Source organism: Asparagus officinalis, chromosome 3, assembly GCF_001876935.1.
Source record: "Asparagus officinalis chromosome 3, Aspof.V1, whole genome shotgun sequence".
Taxonomy (NCBI): Eukaryota; Viridiplantae; Streptophyta; class Magnoliopsida; order Asparagales; family Asparagaceae; genus Asparagus; species Asparagus officinalis.
Window position 1 is genome coordinate 37,212,779 of NC_033796.1, and position 13,968 is coordinate 37,226,746.

General features: G+C 34.5%; 1 protein-coding gene across 1 annotated transcript in view; it reads left to right on the plus strand.

The window, feature by feature from the left end:
- Positions 1–13,968, plus strand: part of LOC109833816 (phosphatidylinositol 4-kinase alpha 1-like) — a 52,715-nt gene that overhangs the window by 22,877 nt on the left and 15,870 nt on the right. Inside the window, 1 exon segment of the mRNA XM_020401642.1 lies at positions 9–165. Within this exon segment, the coding sequence (XP_020257231.1) occupies positions 9–165 (157 nt within the window).

A 13,968-nucleotide genomic window follows, 5' to 3' on the forward strand; every position in this document is an offset into this window, starting at 1 on the left:
ATGTACAGAGAAAACACATTATTTCGTTGTACTAAAATTGGATCAGATAAATGGGTTGAACATGTAAGAACTGCATTTTCTGTGGATCCTCGCATTGCGCTTGCCTTGACGTCAAGATTCCCTACAAATTCATCTGTTATTGCGGAAGTAACTCATTTGGTTCAGGTGCAGTTTTTATCAATCGTTCTGTTTGAGTTGTTGCATTTTTTGGAAATTTATGGGTCTCTACACTTTGTTAGTTTCCTTTGAATTTAGGTTTTTGTGTAACGTGCTTCTGGTGTTTCTTTTCTATATGGTTAAGTCCTTTTGAGGTAGGACCTTCCAAAAGTACTTATCGAAAGATGTCCTTTAGGTCTTGAGTTTAGGCTCCAGTTGGTCCCTGACCCGACCCCGACCTTTAAAACAAATGTTAACTGGGAACAGTGGAACCTGATATAGCACCATCTATTTCAGCCACTTTTTAATGCTGAAGTGTCGCGCGAAATATTGTGAGTGCCAAAATGTCATTTGATATATTGGAATCTCGACAAGTTCCAACTTTCTAGACACTATTTAAATAGATTAGTTAGAGGAATTGACACGGATGGAATCTCTAGGATTTTCTAAACAGATAATCTAAAGAACTCAACGTGACATGAATGCAAAATTATCACTAAAGAACAGCAGAGATAAAACTATAATTAATAAATTATAAATCAACTTAAAATAATCTAAAAACGCCCACAGTAATAGTAAAAGACAAATAACTAACTCAAACTGAACCTAAGGCACATGAGTAGTTCACGAATGATTCATGGTTTGTTATGAGTACTAATCAGTTTAGACCAAATACCTACAAACTAAAATTGCAAAAGGCCTTTTAGTTTCAGATTCTTACAAATCATGCAATCGTAGATTAGCAATTCTAATTTACCACAGAATTGAAGACAACCAAGACTGGCTTTGGTAACAGATCAAAGGCCGTGGATGAACCTTGTGGGTTCTCTGCGATGAAGGCGAAGACGTGGAAATAGAGACTTGAACTCGACGATGAAGAGAAGAAGTTTGATCATAGCAACGCTTGATTACTATGTTGGGTTTGCTATTTCTGAATTTTACGAACAGAATGAAGGTGAGAATGACTAAGCAGAGCGGAGCAAATTTAGGAACTTACGATGGGTAAAAACTTTGAGATGATGCGGCAGTGATGTGGTCTTAGGATTAGCTATGAGGAGCTGTTGTATTTGATTGGATTTAATTAACAGTGCGGGTGCGGACACGTGTGCGGATACTTGACATGGTAAAATTGTAAAAGTTAGCACATGGGGACACAACTATATACATATTAAAATTAATAATCTATATGTGATTGATATTATTTTTCATTCATATATTATCAGAACTAAAATCCTTATGCCATGGTAAACTGAAAAACTGCCCGTTATTGAACTAGACACCTAAACGACTCTTTAAAATCATACTTATGAACTAGATATGAGCTAAAGTGAACCTGACCCGAGGCTAACGAGTTGTATAAATGTGAGTTGAAGTGTACGATATATGTTCATGAAGTGTATCACGAGTTTTTTAACTAAAACATGTGTTATATAACTGAGTACACGTCTGAATAAATATATGTATATATTCAAGAAGCGTCTGACACAGACACGGATACGGGAGGTGTCAGACATGGATACAGGAGTCTAAATGAAGTGTCTAGGTAATTGAGTTTAAGAATAACGAGAAAAGGCTGGTTTCACACATGGACATCTAATTGAAAAACGATGGTTCACGCCTTTTAAGAATCACTCCACAATCTTCTCTAAACCTAATTTTCTTTATTCAAATCAAATCTCATGATCTCTCTCTGTTTATACTAAAAAGTCTAACTGATGTATATAGGTTTAAAACCCTCTCTACTAAATTTCAAAACAGAAATACATTTCTAATCCTACCTATTCAAAATAAAAAACTAGTCTATCTCAGTTAAATTAAAGTTCAAATCAAACACTAATTTAAAACTTAAATCTAACTAATTTAGTCTTGAGCTTGATCCCATCAGGAATTTTGGGCTTTAGAATGAACGGATGTATGGGAGTGTCAGAGAAGAGGCATATATGTCATAGAAAATTTGACAACTATAATGCAAATTTACATCAAAGATGCGAGTTGAAAAAGTAGGAGACCACATTGGTGGGCTTTATGAGATTATGCTGATAGAAACCAGAAACCTTTTCTTTTCTAGGCTATTGCTTTCGACTTGTGCTTTTTTAAAAAGTTAATTGTTAAGAAAGATCCAAATGTATGAAAAAGCACTTATTTTCTTAAAATCTATGAAAGCAAGCATAGTCAAACACATTCCATTATTATAATGCTTTACTCTTCTAGTTCATCCCTTGTGAGTTTTGGGTGGCGGGTATTTGTTTAGTTGAATAATAATTGTCCACAATTTGAAATCAATATTTTGAGATGCAAAATGGTATCTCGAAAGTCAAATCATGTTTATACTAAGTAAGTACATAGAGGATTTTGTCACTTAGTGTCACACCCGGAACCTATCTAAATATTAACAAAACATGATAGAATTAGGGCATGTGACAGCCTACCGCAATTTATCTTAGCAAGAAGACTTGTGAAGATGAACTCCAATATCCAATAAACATACAATTCTAAATCTATAGAAAATTTATATTCCAATTTCAAACTTACATAGCTTATGCTCACGGAGCTTGTTTGAACTTATCCTTGAAGTCACACTAGTTTGAAGGTCTTTACTTGTAGCGAGCTTTCCACATGCTCAATAAGCAGTACATATTCAATAATTTATGTAACTTGAACCATACATATAACAAATTATTGTCCAAATAAGACAATTTTAATAAATATGCAATATTTTACAATTACATTATGTGCAGAAAATTAGACAATATCATATCATGTGTTGACAACTGTACTACTTTATAATTGCGATCTATCTAGGAAGACTACCTAACGCTATGCTCTTGACAAGATTACTTGCATTAGGATCTGTTTAGCGTGGACTGCCTACCGTAGCGGTCTATGCATCCTTACCCTTGCGTTTTGACAACTGTACTACTTTATAACTGCGATCTATCTAGAAAGACTACCTAACGCTATGTTCTCTTGACAAGACTACTTGCATTAGGATCTGTTTAGCGTGGACCAAGGTTTTAAATATCGGTTATCGGGGATTTATCGGACGGCCAAAATCTTTATCGGATAGCGGAAATCGGGGATATATCGGGGATACGTAGTATTTATTGGAGCAATATACTGGATGGTGTATATATATAATATAACAACTAAAAAATATAATCTAACCATGCTTAATGAAATATAAACATACCAAAAACAGAAAAGCAAAGTATGTACAGTTTATTCACTAATTTCTTATATAAGTCTCTGTTACAGGAAAAACAGAAAAGCAAAGTATGATAAAAGAATAGTTATAGAACTGATATTACTCAAAAGAGAAAGTGCGTGCGTGAAGGGATTACAAGAAAAGGAAAGCTCACAGCATGTGTATATAGCCATGTTTCCGGACAAAAAAAACATGGTTAACAGAGGGTAGGTGAGCGACGAAGTTCAAGGTTGAAGTTCATGATGGCGAGTGATGAAGAGGCGCAAAAAACATGAGATGGAGATAACAGAGGAAGCGCCCTACGAGAAAATGAGCAGCCTCCGGAGACGAAGTTTGGGTTTGAAGGTCGGATTCATAAAGTTTCGGGTTTTAAGTTTCATATTATTAACAAAACGGGTCGGATCGGGTTTTAAAAACTCAACAACCCAACTCAAAATGCCTGGCCGATAATCCCGATAATTTAGCCTTATCGGCCGATAAGTGCCGATAACGCTGATAACTCGTCGATAATCTCTCCAAAACGATAACCGATTACAAAACCAACTTATCCTAGCGGAGAGCTCAAAAATCCGATAACTCGGTCGATAATATCGATTATCGGTCGATATTTAAAACAATGGCGTGGACTGCCTACCGTAGCGGTCTATGCATCCTTACCCTTGCGTTTTGACAACTGTACTACTTTATAACTGCGATCTATCTAGGAAGACTACCTAACGCTATGTTCTCTTGACAAGACTACTTGCATTAAGATCTGTTTAGCGTGGATTGCCTACCGTAGTGGTCTATGCATCCTTACCCTTGCGTTTCTTAGTGTACGTAATTAGTTAAGGATCAATGCAATATATGCATCAAAATGACTCATATTATCTGACAAAACTCGCTTGTCATGTATAGCTTACGAAGGGAAAATCAAATACCTGTACATAATAATTCAACAAGCATTAGCTCATACTTACAATAATCATGAAATATCATAAATCATACTTTTGACATGAATTCCATGCTTGCGCATCAAAACATAACATTTGTATGTGAAAAATCAGAAAAATCATAATTAAAAAAAACTATAAGTCCACTTATAAGCGTTTCAAAATTCCAAGTTCCTTGTGGCTCTTTAAAAGTTATCTATAACTCTTACTATTGTTTACTAAAAAGACGTATAAACATCAACTTCCAACTTAATCCAATAACTTAATGTGATATCCTTCAAGAATGTCTAAATCCAAATAAACTTAAACATCATTTGAAAATTTTAACAACTATCTATTTTTGATAGAGCTTCAATTTTTGATTTAGCTGCAATTCAATGCTTCCCTTTCTCTTCTCCTTCTCTTTTCTTCTTCTCATCTTTATCTTTTTTTCTCCATTTTTTCTTCTCTCGTTGGTTCATGAAAGGGAAGGTGAAAGGGTTGCTCACCTCCTTAATCAAGGACACATGTTCTTTCTTCAATTTCTGAAATGCCATCTTCCTTTTTGCCTCATGCTTTTGCATGTGTGTCATCCCTCTCTCTCAACATGTCACCTCCACTTTTAGCTCATCCGCCCATCATGACGTGTTTCAACCTTCACTTCAATAATGCTACTTCCACGTCCACTTTATCCTTCCGTATTTACCTCCACCTTTTTTAGTCAATGGACAAATGTCCCTTTCCTTTCTCATATAATGCCACAACCATTTCTTATCCATTGGGCACATGTCCATTAATCTTGTATAAGGTTCTATTTCTTATATTTTCCATTTTTTATCAATTGCAAATATTTATTGTAACATCGTATAAATGCATAATGTAATTCATAATAGATCAATAGATAAAAAGTCATAGTATTACACTTAGTTATCTTAGGAGGAGCTTCACTTAATGTATGCTTATATTCTGTGAGTAAAGGCAAGAGTAAGGAGGTCAAATTAATAGGCTGTGGGTTGTAATAAATGTAGTCAAATTTCTACAAAACAAATTTGATGTACCCTAGCCAAACTGAATAGAGAAAGGATAAACCTTGGCAACCAGAAAGACTTGGGATTCTGTTGTTGTGGTTAATAATGGTACCATGAGTACTTTGTAGAAATTTTTTCATGGACAATTTATGTATCATATTCATTAAGATTCAGAAACACTCATTGTTTTGTTAGTTTAGAAACTTCCTTTATTAGGATACATATATTAGGATACATAAAATGAGTTGTGTAATATTCATGAAAACTACTTTTTCAATCTATTGTCTAATAATTAGCCAAAATGAGCAAGAAGGCAAAAAGCATGGAAAGCTAAGATACAAGGTCACATGCAAATTAATTAGCGGGATAAAACTTATGGTTAGCTCTCTATATATACAACTCAGAATACAAGAAAGTCATATAAATAATTTAATATTGAAATTATGATGAATTGGTTTGATATTATTCTTTATGTTACATACTCGGAATGGGGGTGGAGGGTTAATTTAACTGTGAGTTTGTAGCATTCAACCACAATGACAAGCAACACAGAAGACTATTTTTTTAGTCAAATGTTCTTGAACTCTTATGGTAGATTCTATAATTTAAGAGCCTTAATTGGAGATTGCATTTTTTTGGCTAAAAACAAACTGAGGTGAACTTCTGTGATCTCCTTATAGAAATATATCAAAATGGAAAAGAAAATAGCATATGCTGATCAACCAATGCTCGGAGAGTTTGACGGGGTTCACTTCAAACTCTTCAATTAGGCATAGTAAAATGAATACACAAATCAGATACAAAGGTGAGCGAATTATCACCTTAACAAGTTAGTTTAGTATTATCATCTTATTTATAACAAATAATGTAAGGATAAAATACATGGATTTCTATATATTAATTAAATAGCCTAGAAGAATCAAAAGCTCTAATCCCAGAAAGTAGAGAATACTTGGTTTCTACTCTGGTTGAAGTTGCTAGTAGTTTAATGGTTTACACATTGTATCAAATTTAACCCTTGTTTGGAGAAGACTATGAAATAAGTAGTATTTATGTGACTTTACTTTAATTCAGACAATGAAATGTGATTAAATGCTAATAGAATTTCTTATAGAAAAAAGGGTGTTCTGCCTCTTGGTTGACTGCCATTTGAGGGTATGCTACTGGGGAATTTAGAGAGCTGCTGGGAGAGAATTTACAAAGGTGCTAGGAGAACAAAGAACTGTGAAATTTTGAGCTCTAAACCATGATGGATCTTGGTTAAAAGCAATGTTCAAAAACAAGTTTTTTATGATGTGGAATTATCCAGTTTTGAAACATATATTTATTATTTATCATACAATACAATATATAAAATTTGTGAACAGTGCAAACTACCAGTAACTAGGTAACTATTCAAACATTCAATCCACATATCATAATTAACTGACTCCTCAAATAAAAGTCGTTAAATTAAAGACTTAAAAACTAAAACTAAAACTAAAACTTTAGAAACTCAACACAAAGCATCAAGTCTTCCTCATCATCCTCATAGTGAAGGCCAACATGTAACTTTTATTCGGAGGGAGCCTCGAAATTATCACTATTATCCTCATCCAAATCATCTTCCCTAGTCCATTTATTACTCATTAGTCACATCATCAGCACAGCACTAGAAGAGCCCTCATGCTCTATCCTCGCTGTTGTAGCATCCCTCCTATGTGTCCTTGTTCTCCTCCTATGCAAGCCTTCATTCGCACCACTAGCCTTTGCAAATTGCAACAATTGCCCATGAAAGCCCGCTTCTAGGGAACATATCTTCTTCATTCTCCCTCTCAATAACATTGCCCAACTTCCAATGCAATGCTCTAAAATCATCATTAGCAGAAGCACATCTTATTTTTTGCCACTCTTTGTTCTCCCTTCTCTTTTCTTTATGATTTTTCTATTGAGCTGCGCAAATGCAAAATCATTTAGCCTCTTTGGGTCTAGACAGTTCCTCTTTTTTGTATATATCTGCATATTTTGTGAAGGTGATACAATTAGAAACCAAGAGTTGTGGCACATCACTAATTAGATGGAAAAAAGACTATTACCCGTCAAATACTCTCCTGTTTCGCTCACAACCTGAGGAACTATTAGTTAAGCTAAGGATCTTTATGATCATCTTTCTCAATTCAGATGCACCTCCTCTAAAGTTAACCCACCAATGTGCTATTAATTTAAAACAAGCATACCTTTAGCCGTTAGCACATTAATCGACTAAAATAAGCTAGAAGAAGAGGAGAGGTACTTAAAATCAAAAGTAAGTTTATACATGTAGCAAAATTATCTGTATCGTCGAGACTCATATAGTAACGTTTCAACAATGCACTTCTCATAAGACCTTCTGCTATTTTATATTTCACCATTTCTTCTTGTGCAACAATGTCCTGCACCTCATCCATTCTCGGGAAGAAAGATCAAGGTAATAACACTGTTTTAAATATCGGCCGATAATCGATATTATCGGTCAAGTTATCGGATTTGGGAGCTTTCCGCTAGGATAAATTGGATTTTTAATCGGTTATCGTTTTTGTAGGTTTATTGACGATTTATCGGCGTTATCGGCACTTATCGGCCGATAAGTAAGACTTTTTTATCGGGATTATCGGGATTATCGGCCTATTTTAACTAACATTATATTTTTTCAAGGCTATGATGCAAGTTTTGCTTTCTACAATTTGTTAGTGATTCTAAACATGATGATTTACATTTTGGTATGTTTATATTTCATTAAGCATGATTAGATTATATTTTTTAATTGTTATATTATATATACACATCATCCAATATATCACTCCGATAAATACTACTTATTCCCGATATATCCCCGATTTTTGCTATCAGATAAGGATTTTGGCCGTCCGATAAATCCCCGATAACCGATATTTAAAACCTTGGGTAATAGTAAATAGCGCTCTTAGTTGCTGTAGCCTCGTGAACTGTCTTATCCCTATAGTAGTAATAGGGATTCAAAAAGTAAGCGGTCAAATGTAGTGGAATGTCTAGCCTTTCTTCACCTGTTTTCTTAATAATCTCAACAATCGGTTGATATACAGTCTCCTTATTGGAAACTAATTTTATCTCATTCTTGGCATCCTCTAGCATGCCATAGACGAAACCTATGGAAAGCCTCCTATCTACATCGAGAATCCTCAACAACTTGAAACGAGGAGCATAAATTTTGATTAACAATTGTGTGTCCTTCCAGAAGACATCGGCATAGACTATGGACCTGGTAACCATTCCCTTCACAGTTTTGATCCATCGATTTTCTTCATATTCGGGTGAAAAGACCATACAGACTAAATGTGGTTTCTTAACTAGACAAGTCAGGCTAAGGAAGGAAATGACAAATCTAGTAACTTCTGGAAGAACAAGCTCCCTCCTATTAGTAAACTTGCGTATAAAAGAAAGTGTATTATGATGTGAGAGAGAAACACCATGAGATTCCTCGCCTTCTCTATGATAGCCATGAACTTTTGAAGCTTCCCAATATCTTCTAGCATCAAATCAATCGTATGTGTAATGCAACTAGTCTAGAATATATTTGGCTGATTAGATCTTAACTCGATCTGTGCAGGCATATTAGAAGTAGCATTATCGGTAACCGCTTGCACTATACGACTCTTCAACCTCCTTTATGCGATCCTCAGCCCAATTGTAGATGTAGGCTGCCTTATTTGCAGTGGAAGCACATGTTCATCACATTTCTGTTCTTCCTATTGGTCCATCCATCAGCAAGGATGCTAAAACTATATTCATCCCCCCATTGCTTTCCCTCTCTCAATCTTCTCACATGCTTTCCTCAAAAGAGGAATCCTGAACTGACGCTGAATAGGCCACTTGTACCTGACCTATACCTTCCAATAGCCTCACATGTGAGATCAAACTCTTGCATATCAAATACATGAAAAGGAAGGCCTGCTGTATATGCCCACATGATCAATTTTTCATGAGCCAAATTCCTCCACTACCTTCTCAATCCCGTTAAGCACGATTTGCTCCGTTTTCCCATCTACAACCATCTTGTCTAACGGACCAGAAACACATGGATTTTTTGAGCCAATACTAGCTAGCTTGGGTGCTTCCTCTTCCCTCTCTTTTGAAATGCGGACTTCCCGTCTCATCTCATACTCCGCCCTGTTCTTGTCACTCTTTCTCCTCTTGATTTCATCTAAGTTCTGTCGGAAAGCTATCCTATCCTCATCACTTAAACGAGTGCATCCCTATACTTCTCTTAGAAGTATGACAATGTGGTTTAAGCCGGTTGACTACTCTCTTCATGACCTTCCTACGTTTCTTACATTGCACACTAAGATAACAACCTTTCTTCACGAGCTTCCCGTTATTCCATCTCATGTCATTAGAATCATGTCATTAGAATCAGACTTTTGAGATTTCCTCTTCACTTGTGCTTTGTGGTCTCTTGCTCATGCTTGAATTAGAGTCCATTGATGATGACATAAATAAAAAATCCTATACATTTAATAAAAAAACATCACATATGCATCATTATCACCCACTGTTAATATCTATTAGACACATATATGCACCACAGATAAAAAACAACATATATCCTAATTAAATAATTTGATTTGCAGATAATAAAGATTCAAAAATCACCCACAATAGATTATTAGTAATTATTTATCAGTTAAATATGATGACTAACAAAAAACAAGTTATTAAACATTTCTGATCTTTTAAAGTTCTTGATTTCTAATATAATCATCTTTAAAATTTCTAATTTGTTAAAAAAAGGACACTAAAATTTCAGATTTTTGACCTTTGCTAGAGAACAAAGAAGTGGAGAAGTTAGGGCGAAATCCTTCTTGATGGCAATGGTGAGGGGGGGGGGGGGGGGTAAATAGGATAATTGCTAGTCTAATCCGATTTTGATGTTAAAATAAAACTTATTAACTAATATATCCTAACAATGTAATATATAATAAAATATGCAAGTATATACAATGAACAATAGGTGATATAAACAATAAGACAATAAACAATATGATCACGGAGTTCGGTCAACCCTCAACCTACGTCTCCGCTCCTCACCTCGAGGAGATTCTCCACTATCAATCAGCACAACAACACAATCGGTTTCCAAAGCTCACCAAAAATTTTTACAACTCACACATTAACAATCACACAATACACTTCTCTAAGTGTTGGCCGATCCGTATCACCTTTCTTAAGTGCTTGGAATTACTACATCTCCCTAGGTTTTTACAACCAAGCCACTCTTGGAATTAACCCCGTTTTTCCCAACCACTCCTCTAAGTGTCCTTGTGTAATACAACGTGTTCTCTCAATGAAAGTGCAAATACAAGATTTGTTCTCTAATATAAATGACGAGAACGAAAATTAAGCTCTCTCAATGAACTATACCCACAACCCAAATATACGATATGTGATATACTAAAGCTCAAATGGGTGTGTGTAATCAATGAATAAAATAAAATTAAGCACAAACAAATATGACCAATATTAAGAGAGGGTTTAGAAGACTTCTCCAAGGCAAGAAGAGTATGAGCTTGAAGATGAAACCCTCAACAATGAAATCGATATCCAAACTTGTGAATCTCCTTTCACAAGAAATAAACACACTTAGATTTCTTGATAAACTCTTAAAAATTGGTAAAACACTTTTTTAAAACTTTTTTTAAGTGGAACAAATTGGTTATGAGATATATATAGCCTCATCATCAAAACAACCCAAAAACTAGCCGTAACAATACAATCTGATCGTTATCGGTCAACTGATGCTTTGCATCGGTCGACTGATGCTTTGCGATAGACTAAAACTTCAAAAGGGTGAAAAATGCTTCTGCTTGGTCGATTGACACTGTTAAGTCGGCTGAGACATTGTTCATGGTCGACTGACACTGTTCAGTCGACTGAAAACATGCACGACAGATTCTAAAATTTTACACAGCTGATTTTCTAAATTCAATTTAAAATAGCAAAACACCTCCAAAAATAGTAAAATTTTAGAAAACATTTATACACATGAATATAAACATGTTAGAGAAAGAATTTATGAAATATCACTTCGTATTTGTAAGAACTCACTGTTTTAAAACAGATAATCCAGATTCTGAAAACTGCTGAAAACTTATTTTTGTAAATTCAATTTAAAATAATAAAATAACTCCAAAATTAATAAAACTTGGGAAAATATTTGTATATATGAAGATGAATATGTTAGAGAAGAAATTTTTTAAATTGCAATTTTCAATTGTGAAAACTCATGTATTTTGCAAACTGTTCACGAATACGAAATCGACAAAACTTAATTTTGATGAAATCATTCCAAACAACTTTTCAAGAGATTAATAGACTTGAGGAAAAATATAAAATAGTGTAAACAAGTCTTTAATCCATAAACATATTATTTTCCAAATAAAGATGATAAATATGAAACACATATATATGTACATATGGATATAACTATTTGTTTCATATTTTATACGATTAACTTGAAAGCTATAAAATAAAAATGTGTATGTGTGTAATATTTGAGTTTTTAAGTATAATCACACAAAGTATAAAACCTAAGCTAGAAACTATATATCCAAGCTAAAAAGTCTTCGTTAAGCTTATTCTTGGTAGAGGGATGAAGCGTGATATTGGATCTTTTTAACTTGAATGTGTAAAGAGCTTCAATCCCAAATTCCGCCAACCTCCATTAGATATCATCGTAAAAACGTAATTCCATCCAACATCCAAGCTGGGATCTTTGTGTAGGATTCCTAACAAGTAAATACAAACACTCGATGAATGATGTTAGGAATTGTTTGTTAATCATTAAAACTAGATTAGACAGTAGACTCATAAACATGAGACCTAACAGATGAAAGTTTGGAAAACTTAAGAATTGAAGCTTCAATGATACTTTGAAGGAGTGAGGAAATTTCGAATAGTTGAATCAGAAGAAGAGGAGGTGTTAGGAGATGGGAAAGATGATCTGGAGAGTGTTGAAGCTTGATGGAGAAGGCGGTGAAGAGAAGTTTTAGGCGAGAGGACCATGATGGCTATTTAGGGCTTTTTGCTTTTTCGTGGAGAGAGAGAGAGGGGGAGAAAGGCTTAGGAATTAGGGCTTCGATTTAGAAACGTTAGGTTTTATTGATTTTAATGGATTCGGGTCAATTTTTATGTTCAAGACCTATTGCATTGAAAGCAAAAGTCACCCGTATAGCTCTGTTATGCGGGCGCATAACCCATTAATTGCTCAATTATGTTGGTGTATGCATAATTGAGCGATTCTGCCTATTTCCAAGCGGAAATGGGTTGCGTTCGAGTAATTGTACAGATATACAGACAATGTTTCTGAGTTTTTGAACACTGGTCAAAAGAAAAAGTTGGATCCATCACCGGTAAATATGCTGTTATAGAAAGCACGAGAGCATATGGAGTTTTAATTGTGTAGCGAGATTTGATCTGTGTGAGTATTAGCATTATAGTAGCATCTGGCAAGTTATTATGAGTCCCTTGTATACTAGCGTATAGTAGAGTGGTGGAGCCTTACAAGTACTGGGCAATTTAGTGTGAAATAAAGGAGAAAAAAGGCTATACTAATTAGTGTACCGCCGACAAGCTTATGCCATAATATCACTATATCAAACTATTGTTTTAATTCATCATTTTTTTATTCGTATCAAAATTGCATGAAACCATCTCCTGTTTTTATTCATTTGTTCTTAGTTGGGAATTTATTAGTTTGAGATAACCGAAGACATGGACTTTGTTGTTGCTCAATTATTAGTAACACATCAGATTTCAAGTTATCGCACTTTTATTTTGAGTTTTTGTTTCTCTCTTCCCCTTTATTTGGTGATTTCTGCTTGTCAATTCCCACTACGTAGTGATGTTTTGACTATATGAAGGCTATTATGGGTAAATTATCATTAAACGCTTAGGATACTCGATCTTCAATCTAAGGACAATTTTAGTTACGCGTATAACCTTAATTAAAGGCTATGGTAAGGGAAAATCCTTAGAATATAAACGATACATTTATGGACATGCTAACTAGGGAATTATGATTTAATACTTGGTTAAACATTGTAGGCAACAAAAATAATAAAATTTATATTTTGTCATTGATGATTTGAGAAATTCTTGAAACATCATATAGACACATGACACACACATATATGGGGATACTGAATTATGCTACCAATTGATTTTCGAAATGAGCTACCATGATATGAGTGATGAGGTCTACATGCTCCAAGACAACCATTATTTAAAAAAAGGGTCTGGGTGCCTGCTTAGGCGCTCGCCTAGACCTAAGGCTCGAAAACACAGTTTTACTATGCGTTCAATCCGATACCGGGTAGCACTTAATTAGCTTATGCAAAATTATTCATTTTTAAAAATTTTAATGTGTTATTTATCATATATAAAAATATCATAATTCATGAAATATAAAATATTCTAAGTAAAAGATTAATAATAATATCCCAAGCTATTCAAATCTAGGTCGTCGTGCACTTTAAAATAAAACTACTAGAAGTTTATAAGCTAAAAGCACTCTCGTAAGTCATAAAACTTTAAAATATTGATAAAACTCTTCATATGGTCTTCCTAATCATCCTCGAACCAATCAATGACGGAAATAATGGCAGGAGATAGCGGC